The 19,186-nt window shown below is 41.8% G+C and overlaps 1 protein-coding gene across 2 annotated transcripts in view; it reads left to right on the forward strand.

Annotated features, from left to right (window-relative positions):
- The first annotated feature begins 738 nt into the window (after positions 1–738).
- The window catches only part of Wdr70 (WD repeat domain 70), a 232,460-nt gene continuing 214,012 nt past the window's right edge, over positions 739–19,186 (forward strand). Inside the window, exons 1-5 of one of the 2 annotated variants that reach the window (XM_052159690.1) lie at positions 739–823; positions 911–976; positions 6,342–6,425; positions 13,514–13,634; positions 16,191–16,395. In XM_052159690.1, coding sequence (XP_052015650.1) covers positions 799–823; positions 911–976; positions 6,342–6,425; positions 13,514–13,634; positions 16,191–16,395 — 501 coding nt within the window. In that variant the 5' untranslated portion in view covers positions 739–798. Of the gene's footprint in view, positions 824–910; positions 977–6,341; positions 6,426–6,986; positions 7,889–13,513; positions 13,635–16,190; positions 16,396–19,186 lie in introns of those variants that run through there. The other variant, XM_052159691.1, reaches the window with a different exon arrangement.

Raw genomic sequence — 19,186 nt, forward strand, 5'->3', positions numbered from 1 at the left:
CAGTGTAGCATGCTTATACCCCTTACACAATAATTAAGTACATGTGAAAATGAAATATTTTCTCTTGGCTTGGTAGCACACATCTTTAAAAGCTTGGGAGGCAGAGGCATCTGGATGGGTCTCTGAGTAGGCCAGCCATGGGTTACATAAGAGACTCCGACAAAAAAAAATTCAACCAAGTATTTGTTTTAGACTTTAAAAATATAATAAATGATGTGCCATTAATTCATAGTGTAGATTGGGAACTGAGTTGTAAAGAAACCAAAACAAATTGGAAACACAGGAGTTAAGTAGCATTTCAACCCTTACTCAGTAAGGCTGGCCTAGTGAGTAGAGTCTGTGACTGAGAGCAATGCTTAAAACATTCCTCGCAATTCTTCAGTTCTTTGGCATCTTTATAACTAGATAGTGCTTTCTTCAAGCATACAGAGAAGATGGGCAACTGCGGAAGTTTCATCATGTACGTCAAGTATATTACGAATATAGATAAAAGTAGGATGTAGATAACAAGATACTGTTAACTTCTCCTTAGGAATGTGCGACGACTTTGAGAATGCATCTGAAACCTCCAAAAGGTTTTAGGGACCTCCCAAATTAGACCTTTACACATGGCTTGAATTGGGGTGTGGTCTGGTCAGCGCGTTCCCTCCGCACCGCTAGGGGGCGAGAGTCCGAAATCCTGCTTTCCCACGCAGCCCGGCCGCTCTTGGCGACGCGGTCTCGGTGACGACACTTCCTGTCAGGCTTGCCGGGAGTCGCGCGCTGCTGCACCTACGGAGGCTGTGGGCTCGGGCAGCGATGGAGCAGTCGGGGTCCAGCGAAGGTGGGTTAGGCGCGGCCAGCCGGGGTGGAGGGTCGTGCTGGGCAGCTGGAGCGCCGCGCTGACGGGCTGTTTTGTTTCTTGCTACAGTGCCAGGCGCAGACACGGCGGGACCAGACCCTCAGCTGGCGGTCACCATGGGCTTCACAGGGTTCGGTGAGTGACTGCCCTGGGCAGAGCCCAGCCTGACTTTGCAGAGGGCTCGCGACCGAAGAAGGTTTAGGAGAGCTGCCACTTTTGACCGGCGCCTTCTGCCGTGCCAAATCCGAACCACTTCGGTCCCATTTAAAGTTGTTGAGACCAGTTCAGGTGACAGTTGGAAACTTTGCCTGGAAGGGATTGCTATCGTGATCCAGTCTGAGAAAAACATTTATAGGTGGCCATTAACTTAATATTATGGTGGTTATTGAGTTTCTTCCTCTTCATTCTTAATATATACCCTGGTCATGGCACATTATTAGATGATTGAAAAAAACAGTTTCAAAAGACATGATCATCTGTTAGTAGTATTAATACTAGCACAAATCAAATGGAAATTGTCCTGTAATTCATTTTTAGAACAAATGTCCTTGATGTATCTAGTTCTCATTCCTTCATTCCTTCATTTATTCATCTACTTATATCTTCTAGGTAATGAGTAGATAAAAGGTTGGTTACAGTATTTACTTCTTTTTATTTCTTTTTCTTCCTCCTTTTCTTCTTTTTCCTCCTTCTCTCCTCCTCTTCCTCTTCTTCCTATTCATCCTCCTTTTTTTTCTTTCTTTGTTTTTATTTTCTCGAGACGGGTTTTCTTTGTTCTGGCTGCCCTGGATCTCACTCTGTAGACTAGGCTAGCATCGAACTCACAGAGGTCCACTTGCTTCAGCCTCCCAAGTGCCGGGATTAAAGGCCTGAGCTACCACCACCCACTGGATTTAAAAGATAAATGTATATATAGTTACATTTGTGAATGATTGTTTTGCCTATATGTCTGTGCACCATTTGCCTGCAGTACCCATGGAGGCCAGAAGAGGTCACTGGATCCCATGGAACTAGAGTTACAAATGGTTGTGAGCCCCCTTGTAGGTCCTGAGAACTAAACCCACGTCCTCTGCAAGAGCAACAAGTGAATCATCTCTCTCCAGCTCCTCTTTTTGACTTCAGAAAATTAGGAGAATTACAAAGAAAAGAAGGTCAAAGCTTCAAAGTCCATCTGTTTTTCAGATTTCCTGGTGCATATTAAAGTTTAATATCATGCTTACGAGTAAGCGTTGTTCTTTAAGACAGTGTTTTGCAGATTTTCATGTATTCTTCTAAAACGTGATTTTATTTTTGGTAGTAGTAGGACTCAACATGGCTTCCTGCATGCTAAGTACCTGTCCCATTACTGAGCTGCACTGTTAGCTCAAAACTTGATTTAGTCTAGTATCCAGAGAACTTGTATCACTTAATTTTTTTTATTTTTTGTTTTGTTTTGAGTTGTTAAAAACTTTAATAACTTGATACGTGAATCTAATTGAGTAGCTGAGGCAGGTTTCAAGTTTGAAGCTAGCCTGGGCTATGTACTGCTGTCTTTACTTATTTTTTCTTTGTTGTTATTTACTTTTATTTATTTCCTAAAACAGGACCTGACATAGCCCAGGTTATCCTTGAACTATGTATGTAGCTGAGGATGACTATTTGCTTCTGACCCTTTTGCGTCTTAACTCCTCAGTTCTGGGATTTTACAGTGTACTATGCACCTAGTTAGATATTGTCTTTTTTGTTTAGAAAAAAACCCTAAAGCTGGAAAACAAAACAAAACAAAACTCCTTGGCTACCTTATTCAAGAGTAGGAGGAATGGATAGTCTATGATTATGTTAGTAGGTGAGAGTTTTTTCTGTTTTTTTTTTTAGCTTTCATGTATATACATCATAGCTCATTAATAGTTCAATTAAAGGATACCCGCATTTGTTTGTTTGTTTGTTCTTTGAGACAGGGTTTCTCTGTGTAGCCCTGGCTGTCCTCGAAGTGCTCTGTAGACCAGGCTGGCCTCGAACTCAAGTGCTCTGGGACCACCGCACTACCACCTGGCTTTCATATTGTGTTTTAAAGATATTTTGTGGGCTGGAGAGATGGCTCAGAGAGGTTAAGAGCACTGACTGTTCTTTCCAGCAACCACCTGGTGCCTCACAACCATCTGTAATGAGATCTGACTCCTCTTCTGGAGTGTCTGAGGACAGCTACAGTGTATTCACATATAACAATAAATCTTTTTAAAAAAAAGATACTTCAAGATAGTTTGTAATATTTTGTTTATCCTTTGATAGCTTCATTCATATACACAGTGTATCTTGATCATCTGGTCACTTCTCTCTGAGCGCTTCCCTCTTCCTGTCTTCAGACTCCTTCTCTTTGACTCTGCACTCAGGTAGTACTGCCCGAGTTCACGTGGGCTCTCTAGCTCTGACCTTATCCCTGAAGAGAAATGTCTCCCCTCCTCCAGCAGCCTTTAGTTGTGACTAGGTCCTCAGTTGGGGGTGGAGCCTCGTGAGCCCCTTCCCTGTGCATGTTGGAATTACGGACTGGCTTCTTTTTTTGTAGGCCTTGTGAAGGGAGTCCTCACTACTGTGAGTCCAGAGGGCATGTCCATGTCACATCCAGAGGGCAGATTTCATGTCACTTCTCCCTGTTACTTTCTTCCTACACCCTCTTGTATGTACTCTGTAAATGTCCCAGGGGTTGATACAGATGCCTCATTTATAGCAGAGCAGTCCCTTATTCAGAGTGCTTTGACCAGTTATGAATCTCTACATTAACTGTCGACCGCTGCAGAAAGCGTTCCTCTGATTGAAGTTGAAAGCAGTGCTACTCTAAGGGTATAAACATACATAGAAGCAGGTTGCCACCATTGATGCTATGAGCTCCTCAGTCACAGACTTTTGACTAGGCTCATAGCGCTAAGTATGGATTTCTTTCTATGGATCAGACTTCAAGTCCAATCGGAAGAGTTGGTTACTGTCCTGGCCTTCCTGCTTCTGTTTCACTGGTGGGCACACCTTGCCTGGCAGGTCAGCTTTGTAGCACACAGAGTCCACAGCTGGGTAGTCTGTTGATGTCTTCCCCCTAGGCCCCCCGACTGGCCTCTGGCACTTACAGCACTGTGAAAAGTGATCCAGCCGAGGGGAGTCTCCAGGTCAGTTTCAGCTTGATGTCTCTGCTCCAGCCACAGCGAGGCCTGTCCTCAGAGCAGGTCTGCCGTCTGGTTACAGGGTCGGCAGCTGAGAGCAACGACAGCAGCTTGTGCTGTTTGGGAGTCTCGGGGCCTCCTGGCACTGAGGTTTCTAAGTCATGGCGTCTTCTAGGAGAAGGATTGTCCACCTATGCAGAATATTTCTGTCCAAACTCCATTAAAAGTTATATTTAAAAAAGTAGTTTACTGGGACTGGAGAGATGGCTCGGTGACTAGAAGCACTGGCTCCTTTTACAGGACTTGAGTTTAATTCCTACCAGGAGGTTTACAACCAGTTCCAAAATCCAACATTTTCTGGTATCTGTGGACACCAGGCACACACATGGTACATATACAAAAGCCTTATACTCAAAATAAAACTGAATGAATCTTAAAAAAGAAAAAAAGGTTTCCATGAGGCTTTTTCAGACACTCTTAGTTTTAGTGTTAGCCTACTGGAAACTACCTTTCTCCCCAGTTCCCTTCCTCCTGTTTCCACATGAGCTTGAGTCCCCACAATTTCGTTCTGTCTTTTTCTTTCCACTAAGATCTGTTTCCCTCCTAAGTAGGGGAAGTTTTAAGACTTTGAACATAGTTATGGCCCAGTTCTACAGCTCTACCTCTCATATTTGGTGTTTGGTTCTTTGAGAATTTTATACTCTACTTAGGATAGTGCACTAAAAATAGTTACCAGTTGTGTATATATTTTAAGTGCTTCTGTAACAAATCATTATAAATTTAGCATTTTAAAACAACACAAAGGATTATGGGTTTAGTCCAGTGTAAGCTCTTGCCTAGTAAGCATAAGGCTCTGGGCTCCACTCACAGCTCCAAAAAATAAAACAACGCCCTAGATTTATTTTCTGGTAGTGCTGTAAGTTATCAGTTCATGTAAGCTGTGTTGATTTCCTACTCTAGAAGTCAGGGCTGAAACCAGGTGTAAACATACATGCTTTAATCTGGTAGCTCTGTCCTGTTCAGGGTGAAGGCATTGGCTCTGTGAACAGCACAGTTCTTGGTAGTAGACTGAAGCATCTCTTGGCTATTAGCTCCTTCAAATACCTTTAATTCTTACGTATTTCTCATGACCCTTAAGTCAGCTATAGTACTTTTATTCTGTCTTAGGCTTTGAATCTCTTGATGTTCTACATCTTTGACTTAAGGGCTTCTTTGATTAGAATGGGCTAAATAGGATAATCTTTCTGCTTTATTTCATTAATTTTTGCACACGTCTTCTTGAGTGAGGGTCTTATTTACCCCAGGCTCCCCTTGAGCTTGTTGCATAGATATGGGTGATCTTGAACTTAGGGTGGTTTTGCTTCTGTCTTCTGAGTGCTGAGAGTGTAGGCACGTGTATTCAGTGCTGTGGCACTCTCCATGTGCTGGGCTCCATGATACTAGACGGGCATTCTGCTAACTGTGCTGCATCTCTGAGTCAGCTAGTCTGTTTAAAGTGCATATTCTGTTTCTCTCTGAGGAGTTGCTTTGTCATGTGTTAGGGTATTTTCTCAGAGTCTAAGAATCAAAGTATGGATAGTTCTCATTTTCCCTGACAGAGCACGGCTGTTTCATGATCTAGGCATCTAGCTAAGTTAGAGGAGGATGAGATATTCGGTTGCTAATATTAAGTGGGTTCACAATCCTACTTTTAAGAATCTGAAATTTGTATGTTTTGAACATTATATTAATGCTCAGAAGTTTTTGATTTTGGCTCTGTTTTGGTGGATACCTGTAATAATCCCAGGCCTTGGGAGGCTGAGGCCCCAGGATAATGAGTTCAAGGGTAATCTGTGGTCTGAAGCAAGACTAACTAGAACAACTCTAGAAAAACCACCAACAAAAAAAGTTTTATATTTTATATTTTGAATTAGGAATGCTAATAATATCTGTGTATACATATTCCAAAATAAAACAACAGCACCACCTCTTTTTTTGGGGCGGGGGGAGACAGGGTTTCTCTGTATAGCTCTGTCTGTCCTGGAACTCACTCTGTAGACCAGGCTGCCTTTGAATAACTCACTGTAGACCAGGCTGGCCTTAAACTCAGAAATCCGCCTGCCTCTGCCTTCCAAGTGCTGGGATTAAAGGCGTGCACCATCACTGCCCAGTAGCACCACCTCTTGATACTTAACACTTCTGTACTTCTGGTCCAAGCATTTTGGGAAATAGTGAATTTGTATATTTATGCCTTACTGTTTTGTCACTATCGTGGAAACGTGCTATCAAGGAGACACATTGAGTGGTTATTGATCCGTCAGTAAAGTGAAGCACCTAAAGCTTCTGGCCAGCTCATTGCAAAGAGGTCACAGTGATGTTTGCTCTGCTCCTAGGGAAGAAAGCTCGCACATTTGACTTGGAGGCCATGTTTGAGCAAACTCGAAGGACAGCGGTGGAAAGGAGCCGGAAAACACTGGGTAAGCAGCACAAGTATTTTCCTTCTGTTGGCTTCAATGCTGTATAAACATTATACAGTTATAGTGACAGTGACAAAGCAGGAAAAAAACCTCTGGAAATGTTTTTATTTACAAACACCCATTTAATTTAAATCATAATTGCTAAGAGAATTGTATTTGCTGGTTCCTTCTGAAAAAGAATTTAAAGTATTTATTTTCCTTTTAAACATGACAAAACTTGTAATTACTTGGATAGAGAAGGTCTACATATCAGAATCTTGTAAAAGTATGGCCTATGGGGGTTGGAGAGATGGATCAGTGGTTAAGAGCACTGGGTTTGATCCACAGTATTCACCTGGGTGCCCAGAGGAACTCTTTGGTCTCTGTGGACAGGTGCACGTGATGCACAGAAGAAGATGAGGCAAAACACCCATGCCCTTGAAATTTAAACCACAAAAATGTAATGTGAACAAACAAGGATCCACTATTATAATTTATAGGAAGCAGAATAGCAGTTTCTTTATTACCTCTCCTCCCGCCTCTGTCTGACTTTCATTTCATTTTTTTCTTTCCTGCTTACAGCGGAACCAGTATTTGGAAGGCTGGGCCAGAGGTGGCTGTCACCATTGCTTGTTGACCCAGACAGTATAGACCATTGAGACATACACTGATGTGGCTGCTGCTGTTGAGTCCCCACTTTAATGAGCTGTAGGAGACACTTAATGAAGCCCTGTTTCTAGCCTGGCTTTTCCAGATGGTTGGCAGTTCTAGGAACCACCTTAGGGTCCTCAGAGAACACGGGCAATGCGCTTTCTTTGGAGCTAACTCAGATCTCTCTTACAGTAGAGGAAGGTCTGGAGACTGGGAACAACTGGATTTTAATCAGTGCTGTGATAGCACTTGTCATGTTTGTTTATTTTTATTTTTCATTTTGTTTCTGCTTGCAGTTTTGAGACAGGGTCACTTTGTGTAATCCTGGCTGACTCTGTGTGTAGACCAGGATGGCTTTGACTGCTGGGTGTATTTCCTTCAGCCTCCTGAATGCTAAGATGTAGGAGTGAGCCATCAATACCTGGATCGTACCCAAACTCAATTTTAGTGACAAAGAGATATGGGATCTTACTATGTTACCTGGGGCAGGCTTGAACTCATGGACCAAGTTATCCTTCTGTCTCAGTTCCCTGAGCACCAGGTATTTAGGGGTGCACTACCGTGCCCAGTAGTTCGTTTTGGTTTTAAAATACTGAATTGTGGGGCTGGAAGGTGCTTCAGTGATTAAGAGCTCTAGATATTCTTCCAGAACACCTGGGTGGAATTCCCAGCATCCACCTGATGGCTCACAACTCTTTTGACTTCCAGTGTCTGAGGATATGACACCCTCTTCCGGCCTCCATGGACACTGCACATATATGGTGCCGAGACATACATGCAGGCAAAAGTACTCATATATGCAATAATAATAAATAAAATGTTCAAAAGTTAAATGGTGCATTATTTAGCAATAACATATACTGTATGGTTAGTGAACTTGAAGCTAGTATCATTGGAAGTAAGCCTTTTGGGTGAGATGTAAAAACATCTATGTGTGTATATTCATATGTACATATATAGTTTTTTTGAGACATCTCACTAAAACTTATATAGACTGGGCTGGCCTCAGACTTACAGAGATCCTCAGCTTCTGTTTCCTCAATGCTGGGATGAAAGATGGGCCACTAAGCCCACCCCCCCTCCTTTTTTTTTTTTTTAAGACAAGGTGGCCTGAAACTTGGTATGTAGGTCAGACTGGCTTCTAACTCAGAGATCCACCTGCTTCTACCTCCCAAGTGGTGGGATTAAAGGCATGTAACACTATGTCTGGCTGCTGCTGCTCTTTTTTTGAACTTCATTATGAGAAATTATAAAACTATAAATATTATTATTTATATAAACTATTATTCATTAGCGTTATTCTTTTATGTTATTGCTATAATAATAAACATTTTTATTTGCTTTTCCTCTCTGATTATTTTGAAGGAAATCTTAGCTGTGTTGTCTCATCAATAAATATCTTAGTCTATATCTTACCCCTCTTCCATTACTCCCACCCTGTTTATTGGATCCAGTTCCTTGTATATGGCTAGGTAAGTCTCTACCAGTGAAGTGCATCCTTGCTCATGGTTTTAAAGACAGTTGGAAATCTTGTTAGTCAGGCCTCAAACTCTCAATCGTTTTACTTTAGCCTCCCAAATGTGAGATCACGGGGCTGTACCACCATGTCTGGTAGTATATATATATCTATCCACATGTAAAGCTAGATGTGGTAGCATGCATCTAATCGCAGTGCTTTTAGAGCAAGATGGGAGATGAAGTCAGGAGAATGCCTGGAACTCATGGGCCAGCTAGTTTGAAGTACTCGATGGCAAAAGAAAAGTACTGGGCAACAGTGTAGAGGGCAAGGATTGATGCCAGAAGGGATATCTCACCTTGAGATGCACGGGACTGGGCGTGGGGTGGGGGTGCAGGAAAAGAAGATACCTTAGTATCTTCTAAAAGGGTAAGTGAAACTTTTTTCCTACTCAGTACTTGTAATACCAGAATGTGTGAGAGTTTCTCAGCATAAAGTAAATAAGTGATCTATTGACATCAGCTGAAGGTCCAGCTCAGTTTTGATGTCATCTATCTAGAGATACTGTAGGATTCCTCAACTTCAGATGCTAATCACAGATTCTAGAGTGTGACCTTGTCTTTGATCCCCTGGGAAGCAATTAGACTGATTGGTTTGTGAGAGTCTAGAGGGTACAGGCGAGCAGCCTTGTGAAGAGATTCCGTGGGTTAGGTTTGTGCCTTCGGTTTAAACCCACCCTGCGTGTTCAGTGGGGTTAGATTCATCAACGCTAATACGTTCTAGAGGTTTTTTTTTTTGTTTTTTTTTTTTTAAATGTACATTTTATGTAAAAGAAATAGCATATTTATATGTACCAGAAAATAGCAAATATTATTTTTTTTTATTCGTAGAAGTTTTTATAGAAAGAATCTATTCCACTTTCCCACAATAGTAGGGACCCTCCTTAACTCCAGTGATGTAAATGTTGATGTGACCAAAACGGTTCCTAGTGACTAACAGAAGACATTTGCTGTCACTCAGGAAATCTTAAAGGAGTTTGGGAGCATTGGGACAAAATACATGTAACATCCAGTACATCTGAAAAGGTCAACTGTAACGATGAAACAAAACGAAACAAAACAAAACATGCTATCTTAGGAGTATTTGGAAATAAACATAAAGGTTTTAGTGAGTTTTTATACTGTCAGAGGCATCTCATTCAAAATGCTTTGGACATTGAATTTTTTTTTTTTAATTTAAGTTATGTCGTTTCTGGCAACATAGCTTCTCAATACACATTTGAGATTAAATTGAATTTAGAACTATAATAATTGATCATCTATTTATATGCTTACTTGTTTTTGAGGCACAGTTTCATGTAGCTCAGGCTGGCCTTGAAACTATAGCTTTGACCCTACATTCTGCATTCATGTGCTGGGATTACAGAGCTATTGCACAGTTTTATGTGGTATAAGGGGGAAAGCTGGGTCTAAATAACTAACCCAAATACTGCTTTAAAAGTCAATAAAGTCCTTACTTGGAGATGATTGTAAATGGCCTAACCTGTTAGAACTTGCCATTGTAGGACAACTGGACAGGATTTCAATAAGTATTGATCCCTGTCTTGTGTACATGATATTGTTTACCTCAGCAAATTCTTGTGTAGGTTAAAACATTGGTCATCTTACCTTGTAACGTATTGTTTACATATCCTTTAAAATTTCTGTGGGATATTTTTTTCTAAAGCATGTATACATACCACTTAAGAGGGGTTTTGGGGAATGATTAGGTTTGTACCTTTAAAAACGTTTGAGGATAAATTCATTGTATGGCACTTTCTTGGCCTAGTACCGCATTCTTTGTTCAATTTCAACTGTGGCTTCTACTGATCTCAGCATGCGATTCTTTATTGAACATTTAGTTGAAAAAGAAAAACAAGGGCTGGAGAGATGGCTCCGGTAACAACACTGGCTGCTCTTCCAGAGGTCCTGAGTTCAAATCCCAGCAAGCCTATGGTAGTGCCATTTGTTGTGGGATCTGATGCCCTCTTGTGGTATGTCTGAAGAGAGCGACAGTGTGTTCATATAGATAAAATAAATAAATCTTAAAAAAAAAAGAGTTGTAAGAGATTATTTTTGTATTCTCCCAGCCTAGAGCATTAAATTATATTCAGATTATAAAATTAAAGTTGATACACAATTTCACTGACTTTAAAAAGTTATTTGTGTGTGTGTGTGAAGATTGGGGAGGTGAGGGCGATCTTTCAGGAGTCCTTTCTCCTTCCATCACGTGGCTCCTGGGGATTGAACTTGGGTCAGCAGGCTTGGTAGCAGGTACATTTATAAGCTGTTAGCTTGCTGGTCCTGATTTCTTCACAAGTGGACGAATTGCATCATGATTCTTATTGCTGATAGTGAAGTCATACTCAATTCATACTTAGGGGGTCAGGCTTGTGTGACTGAAGATGGCCTTGATTTTCTGTCTTCTCTAATCCCGTGATTATAGATGTTTGTTACCACTCCTGGCTTTGAATATGATTTCAATGGGTGATTTAATATCTGAGAAGAGAAAATACTAAAGAAAAATTTAGAAATTAGACTTCTTGGTATTAGATCTTGCTGTGTAGCTCAGGATGACCCTGAACTTGTAGCCCTGCTTCTGCTTCTGCCTCCCAATTATCGGAATTACAGGTATGTATTACCATACCTGGCCAGCTCATTAAAAAAAAAATTAAAAAATTTGTTGTGTGTGTGTGTTTGTGTACGCTCATGGAATTCAGAAGGTAAAGTTGGATTCCTCCCCCATTAATTGTCATATAATCATCATCATCATTTTATTATTTTGAAACAGGGTCTCTATTTAGTTTTGATTGTACTGGTTCACACTGTGTATATGAGGTGTACCTTGAACTTACAGAGATTCACTATCCCTCCATCACTGGGGTAAAAGGTGTGTGCGTCCACATCTGGCTCTTCTTGGTGAAGGTCTGAATTGGAGCTGGATTCAGGTAGGCTGGCTGGTCAGCAAGCTGAGGGAGCAACTTGTCTCCACTTCTGCAGCGCCGAGATTCCAGACGAACTCACCTGAGCTCAGATTTAAAAACGTGGGTTCTGAGGATGTAAGCTCAGAGCAGGTCCTTAACTATTAAAACAGGTTTTGTCAGGACAACGTTTCTCTGTGTAGCCCTGGGTGTCCTGGAACTCACTCTGTAGACCGTTGTGTCATTGATCACAGAGATCTGTCTGCCTCTGCCTCCCTAGTGATGGAGTTAAAGACGTTTGGCACAACACCAACCAGCTCCATTAAAACCTTTTGAATTGCATTGATTGATTGTGCGTGTAAGTGGGCAGTGGTTCAGGCCACTGCACAAGGTCAGGCTTGGTAATAGTAATAAACATCTTTACCTCTCCAGCCCCTGGTCCCCATTTGTAAGTGTTTAATACTATATAACTGTAGTCACAGCTCATCTGCATAACTCTCTTTATCCTATTGAAACTGAAACTTCCTATCATTAACAATTTTTTTCTTCAGCTCTTGGCAACTAATCCTACTTTCTGTTTGATTTTTGACGGTTCTAGGTTATTTTATTCAGTATTTATCTTTTTCGTGACTAGTTTATTCCACTTAGAATAGGCTTCATGGCATTCACCCATTGCAGAATACCCTTTCTTTTAAAGACTGAATTATAATTCTCCATTATATGGTTGTATACCACATTTTGCTCAGCCGTTCATCTGTTGATGGGCAATTTGCTGCACCATTTTAGATGTTTGCAATAACACTATGACTTTGGGTGAAAAACTACCTCTGAAAAAACTCTTGTTTTCAAAGCCAAGCAGGATGCTGCATGATTGTGGTGCACAAGAGGGAAAGCAGGGACATATGCTGGTAATCTGAGGCCAGCCTCGTCTACACAGCAAGATTCAGGCTGGCCAAGACTGTGTAGTCAGATCTTAATTCCAAAAACAAAAAAAACAAAAAAACAAAAAAAACCAAAACAAAACAAAAAAACAAAAGCAAAACAAATAAAAACAAATCCTAAAACTAGTAAGGCAGTGGTGGTTGTATATGCCTTTAGTCCTAGTATCTGGGAGGCAGAGGCAGATGGAGTTTGAGGTCAGCCTGGTTTACAGAACCATAGCTATATAGAGAAATCTTTTTTTTTTTTTTTTTTTTTTTTTTTTTTTTTTTTTTTTGGTTTTTTTGGAGACAGGGTTTCTCTGTGTAGCTCTGGCTGTCCTGGAACTTACTCTGTAGACCAGGCTAGCCTTGAACTCAGAAATCCGCCTGCCTCTGCCTCCCAGAGTGCTGGGATAACAGGCATGCGCCACCACCACCCGGCTATATAGAGAAATCTTGTCTCAAAAAACAAAACCAAGGAAACCGAAGAGCAACAAAATACTCCTAGACTCTCCAGCTTCTCCTATATATCCCCAGAAGTCAGATTTCTGTGTCACATTATCACGGTGGTCAGCTTTTCTCATGGTGCCTGTGCCATTGGCTGTTTAGGTTTTGCTGTTATTAATGTTGTTTTTAATTGTGTGTCTGAGTGTGGTAGGCGCATATGAGTGCAGATTGCTTATAGGCTAGATGTATCAGATGCCCCTGGAGCTGGGCTTAAAGGCTGCTGTGTGCTGCCTGCTTGGCTTTTGGGAACCAAACATGGGTCCTTTGTGAGAGGTCACACTGTATGACCCTGGCTAGAGTTCTCCCTCTGTAGACCAGGCCTGCCTCCACCGTACAGAGATCCACCTGCCTCCTTCTCTCTAGCTTTGGGGTTAAAGGCATGTGTGCCACCACACCATCCTTGACTGCTGAGCCGCCTCTAGCCCTGCCTCTACGTCCCGTGGGAGTCCATCCCAGACGTGTGCCATCTCGCCTGGTTCTTGCTGTGCCAGGGATGGGACCCAGCTCTGCAGGGGAGGGGCAGGCCCCTCTAGTCACATTGTCTTTTGTGACTTAATTTTCAGCCTAATATTGATAAATCTGACTGTTGGAAATTGTGTTTACTTTTCATTTTCAGAAGCAAGAGAAAAAGAGGAAGAAATGAACAGAGAGAAAGAATTAAGAAAACAAATCGAAGACCCTGAGCCAGCACCGTCGAGCTCAAGTGCAGTCAGAGATTGCTCCAAGTCATCGCCCAGGTGCCTGGATTTCCCACAGGGCGTCTAACTTCTCAGTTTCTGTATATTCATGATATACTTTAGTTAACAAAGATCCCCTCTTTCTCCACTTCAGACAGTTGTGTACTGTTCATTTTTGGCTCTTACTAGGGATGTGCCAGCGTTCATGGTTATGATCATTTTCTTTCTTTCTTTTTCGTTTTTTTCATTCTTTTATGGGTTATTTTATTTATTTGCATTTCAAATGATATCCCCCTTCCCAGCTTTCCTCCACAAGACCCTTCTCCTTCATCTGCTTCACTTTGGGGGAGGCCTAGTGGTTTTGAGGTGAGGCTTCCTGTTTCGAGTCTCCGAAGTGGCTGGGACTGACAGTAAGTGCCACTGTGACAGAGTCAGTGATAGTTTTTAGTGCACAGTTTTAGGGGAGGATGCTCTAGAGATCAGTAAGGGCTTGGGCATGCTATATATTTTGTGCAGGCTATATGTTTTGAGACAGGTTGGCTAGGAACTTCTGTTCTTTCTGCTTCTTCTTTCTGAGTACTGTTATTATAAGCATGTGCCATTATGCCTAGCTCTGCACATAATGGTAAATTGCTACTTATAATCTGAATTCATTTCTGATCATTCTTCTGCACTCCTGACTGTCTCATTGAGAAATACACATACATATAGACACACTCACACGTATTAGCTTATTTTTATTAATTCAATTTTGTTTATTTACTTATTTTTGAGGCACAGGCTTGTTTTGTAACCATTAATGTCCTGGAATTCACAACAAACTTTCTGTCTTCATCTCTTGGAATCTTAGGATTGCAAATGTATACCACTATGCCTGGTCATTAATATATTGTATCTATATAGTTATAGTTGCCTTTGAGACAGGGTAGTCCTGGCTCTCCTGGAATTCATTATGTATACCAGGTTGGCACTGAATTCACAGAGATATGATTGCTTCTGCTTTCTGTGTGCTGGGATTAAAGGTATATGTTACCCACCAAGTGGTTAATATATTCTTTAATAACTATTAGATTATTAGTATTATTTTGACTTTGTGTTGAGGATCAGTATCATGTACCTTGTAAATAGTTTCTAAAAGATCTGGAATTTTCCTAAAAAATTCTAAATTACTGAAATTTAATTTATATAATCACCTGATATTTCCACGTGTCTTGGTTTTAAAGCACAGGCATGTGGACCAGAAGCGGCAGTGCACATCTTTAGCACCAGTGCTTGGAAGGTGGGGCAGGTGGATCTTTGTGAGTTCCAGGAGTAATACCCTGTCTTAAAAACAAAAACAGAAAAATGTTGTGTGAACCTGCCCTGGCGGCACTGAACCTGCCCTGGTGGCACATGTAAATGTCGCTTGTCTGAAGAGGGGGCAGGAAGATTGGGAGCGCAAGGGCTATATGAGATCCTTCTCAATCCAAACCACAATCAAAATGACAGTGACAATAGCCACCATTATGTGGACACAAATTGCCACTCCTGAATTACAGACATGAAAGACAGGTGTCACTGAGCTTGTGGAATATCACTTCAATTAGGAGAGAAATGTCACATACATCTATAAGGTAGGGTCTGTTTGGTCATTAGCTTTTTAAGAAATTCACGGACTGGGAATGGTGGCACACACCTTTATTCCCATCCCTTAGGGGGCAGAGGCAGGTGGATCTTTGAGTTCTGAGGTCAGCCTGGTCTACAGAGTAAATTCCTGCACAGCCAAGGCTACACAGAGAAACCCTGTCTCAAAAACAAACAAACAGTCATAGTAAAAGTAGTGAACTTTGCTTATGAATTTACTTCATAAATTAAACTTGGTTGTGGACATCAGTTAGTGTTTGGCTCCAAATTGCCATGGGAGAAGGGACGGGGTGGGTGTGGGGGACATGACTCTGAGCTGTTCTGCCCTATGCACTATTTGTCAGGCTCCTGCTTTGGCACCACACTGAGTCAAGGGATACAGTAAACATGGAACATGGAACGTATTTTGTTTTCTATCAGAGGCATTTTAATCAGAATTTCATGGACTTTGGTTTTCAGAATACTGAAAATATGTTAAATTAAAAAAAAAAGTTTGACATTAGAAGTAAAAAGCCAGACATGGAATGAGGAGCTAACACATTGCATTCAGATTTTATCGGAGTGTTAGCCTTAGATGATGGACCGTGAGATGAACGAGGGTCAGCTTAGTTCTCAGTTTAGTGCTTATTTTTGAACTAGTTAATGTAGTTAACTTAGCGTAGCTGCCAGGGATCAACATTTCAGTTTAGTGTTTTCAGTGGTCAGATAATTTTGCATTAAAAAAAAAACAAAAAACAGCCCTATCTTTATATTCTGAGGGCTGGGATTAAAGGTGTGTGAACCAGCATGCCAGCCAAGACAAAGGAATACATAAACAGTGCATCAACTGATGCACTACATCAACAGATGTACTTCAAATGTACGTATTTGAAAGTCTCACTCACTATTGGAGAGGTCGGGCTTCCTGAGAGCCTGGTGCCGTGTGCAGAGATGCCTGGGGTTGGGAAGGGTCCGCAGCAGAAGAAGAAAGAGTGTCTGTTTCTGTGTTTCCAGGGACACAAGCAGCAGTGACAGTGACGACAGTTCTGACTCATCTGATGATGAGCTAATCGGCCCTCCTTTACCCCCCAAAATGGTAGGAGAACCAGCTGACACTGTGGATGAAGATATCCTTGGCCCTTTACCTCCACCTCTGGGTGAAGAAGGAGAAGATGATGACGACGATGACGACGAATTAGAGGGTGAAGGAGAAGAGGATGTAAGTATTCAAAAGTTTTGTGTGAATTCGGAGGAGTTGTACGTTTAAAGTAGTATAGAGAACAGTTTCCTGTCAAATTGCCAGTCATGGGTAGGGTAGCCACCACCTGTTGAGTGTGAAAGTCAGGCTTGGGCTGTTGACATGGCTTAGAGGAAAAGGTGCTGGCCTCCAAGTCTGATGACCTGAGTTCCATCCCTAGGGTCACATGGTAGAAAGGAGGGAACCAACTCTGAAAGTTGCCCTCTGACCTCTAAATGCACAGAGTGCACAGCATGCAAATAAGTGGATGTGATAAATTATTTTTTTTTTTAAAGCAGATTTATTTTTGGTTAGGGTTTTTTGTTGTTGTTGTTGTTTTTTTTTTTTGTTTGTTTTTTTTTGGTTTTTCAAGACAGGGTTTCTCTGTGTAGCTCTGGCTATCCTGGAACTCAGTCTGTAGACCAGGCTGGACTTTTTGGTTAGTTTTTAAATTTGTTTTGTTTTGTGGTGATAAGAGCTTGAACCTACAGTCTTTGAATGGTAACCAGGCCCTCTGTCACTGAGCTAGGTCCTTAGCCCTTAGCTGATTTTATTACCGTTTCCAGATTCTCTCCTGAAAATATAGCATCCTACCCGTGTCATTTACAGCGTCACTCTCCCAACACGTCATTCGGAAACATTTAGTAAAGGGTAGAAGAAGGAAAAGTAGCAGATTTTGGTAAATGGATATTATAGGATAAAATGACAGGCTTCAATTCAAATGTGTCAGCAATAGACGTGAGCAGACTTACATCATCACGCATAACCTGAGACATTTCTCAGAGTTACAGAACTGGGAACGATTCTACGGTTCGGTGATATTATTGGTGATGTATCTAAAATATAATTACAATGAAAGGTTAAAAGTAGAGAAATACAGAAGGATATAGCAGAAACACAGTAAGCAAAATTCACACCAAATAATCTTTAGTCATTATAATTAGTGATAAGATTGACCTCACTTGGTGGGAAAGGAAGTGTGCCCTTCAGGAAGACTTGGCAGTCCCTAATCTCCGTGCATCTGAGGTGTTTGCAGATGTGTGACATGAATACTGACAGGGTTATGGGGGAGAAGGGCAAGCGCGGTGTCAGACGATGACCCAGACATGTGAGGGCGTGAGTAGGAAGCATGGTGTGAGTAACACCAGAAAGCAGACTCAGCTGTTGAGCACGGGCACCGTCGTCGAGCACTTTCTTTGTCAGCAGCCATAGGCAGTCAGACCCTCCACACTGTCTGGCCATAAAGTGCTGTGGAAACATGGACTTCTGAGGAACCGAGGTGAAGAGGGACTAAATCGTGGCATGCTGTGACATGAGAGACAGGGGCTTGTAATGGAAGGAATGTTTGTATCTGGTCAGAGGTGAGGTTTTGAGGAAGTAGTTCATGTTAAAATGTATCAAAAGAGCCCCTAGAAATGATGTTCTTCTATGAAGAGTCATCCAGCCGTGGGATAGTGTAGGCCTAGTTCCTAGTCCTCAGGAAAGGACCAGAAGAATTCTAGTCTAGGTTGCATGGTGAGGCCTGCCAACAAAATAAATGGACAAGCGAATGTGAGACACCAGGCAGTGCCTGCTTATCTCTTTTTACCTCCCTCCCGAGCCCCGGAAGAGCAGCTGTTTGACAATATCGCAGGTCACCAGAATCCAAACTTGACATCCCCTCGACTATAGCCTTCCAGCGCCCAGAACTGTGTGGAATACGTTCCTGCTGCTTACGGTACCCAGTACGGGGCTTATTCTGACTGACTGAGCTGACCATCAGGGGTCTGCAAGGCTGAGGAGGAAAAGGAATAGTACACATGTGTGCATGCTGGAGTATGCAGGATCACACACACACACACACACACACACACACACACACACGCGCGCTGTAGTATGCAGGATATTACACATGTGTACATGCTGTAGCATTCAGGATATTATACACACATGCTGTAGTATGCAGGATATTATACACACATATGCTACAGTATGTAGGTACAAATACGGTGCTGAGATGTCATGCGATGAAAACATAGGGCTATGTTTTTATGAGAGAAGAAGATGAGGCCGATTAGAACAAATCCAGAAAGCATGAAGATAGATATGCTGTCCGGGAGCAGAATTTGATTGAACCTTGTATCTGCTGATGTTGTTAGGGGGGGTGGTCTGAGGTAGGTTTTAGTCTAGCAAGAGTGACTGGAAGTAACAAAGGCACAGGGCACAATACTAGATTATGGGGAACGTTATGAGGAGGAACAGGCCTTTGCGTTGGAGCTGATGTGTGATTAAGCCCAAATTATTGCTGTGCTGCAAAGCCAAAGTGTGGTTAAGTTCAGGGCTTCAGAAGTCCATTTGTAAGATTAAGCTGTTCTTAACTGTTTTACAAATGTATAAAATTACATGGCGGTCCAAGCAGGACTGCTAGTGACGTGTGACAGCTGGATGTTTAAAGTACACACTTAATGGTAATGCAAAGCGTATTAGTATCAAGGGAGGCATAGCAGACCCACAGAGGAGACAGAATGGGGTTGGGGAATTCCCTATATCTGTTTTATTTCCTTCTCTGTCTTTTTGATTCATAGCACAGAATTTCTGAAGAGTTAGGGCAGTGGGTGAGTTAGGGTGGATGAGAGTTAGGGTGGTTGAGCAGTTAGCTTGAAGATGTTGAAATGGGAATGTAACCTTGTAGAGGCTTTCTTAGAGTCCCAGGATTTATGTTACCTTCAGATGAAGGCTTTCAGTTTTCAGATGATAGAGTTTCATTTGTGATGAGTAGAAACTTCATGCTGTG

Source organism: Apodemus sylvaticus, chromosome 16, assembly GCF_947179515.1.
Source record: "Apodemus sylvaticus chromosome 16, mApoSyl1.1, whole genome shotgun sequence".
NCBI lineage: Eukaryota > Metazoa > Chordata > Mammalia > Rodentia > Muridae > Apodemus > Apodemus sylvaticus.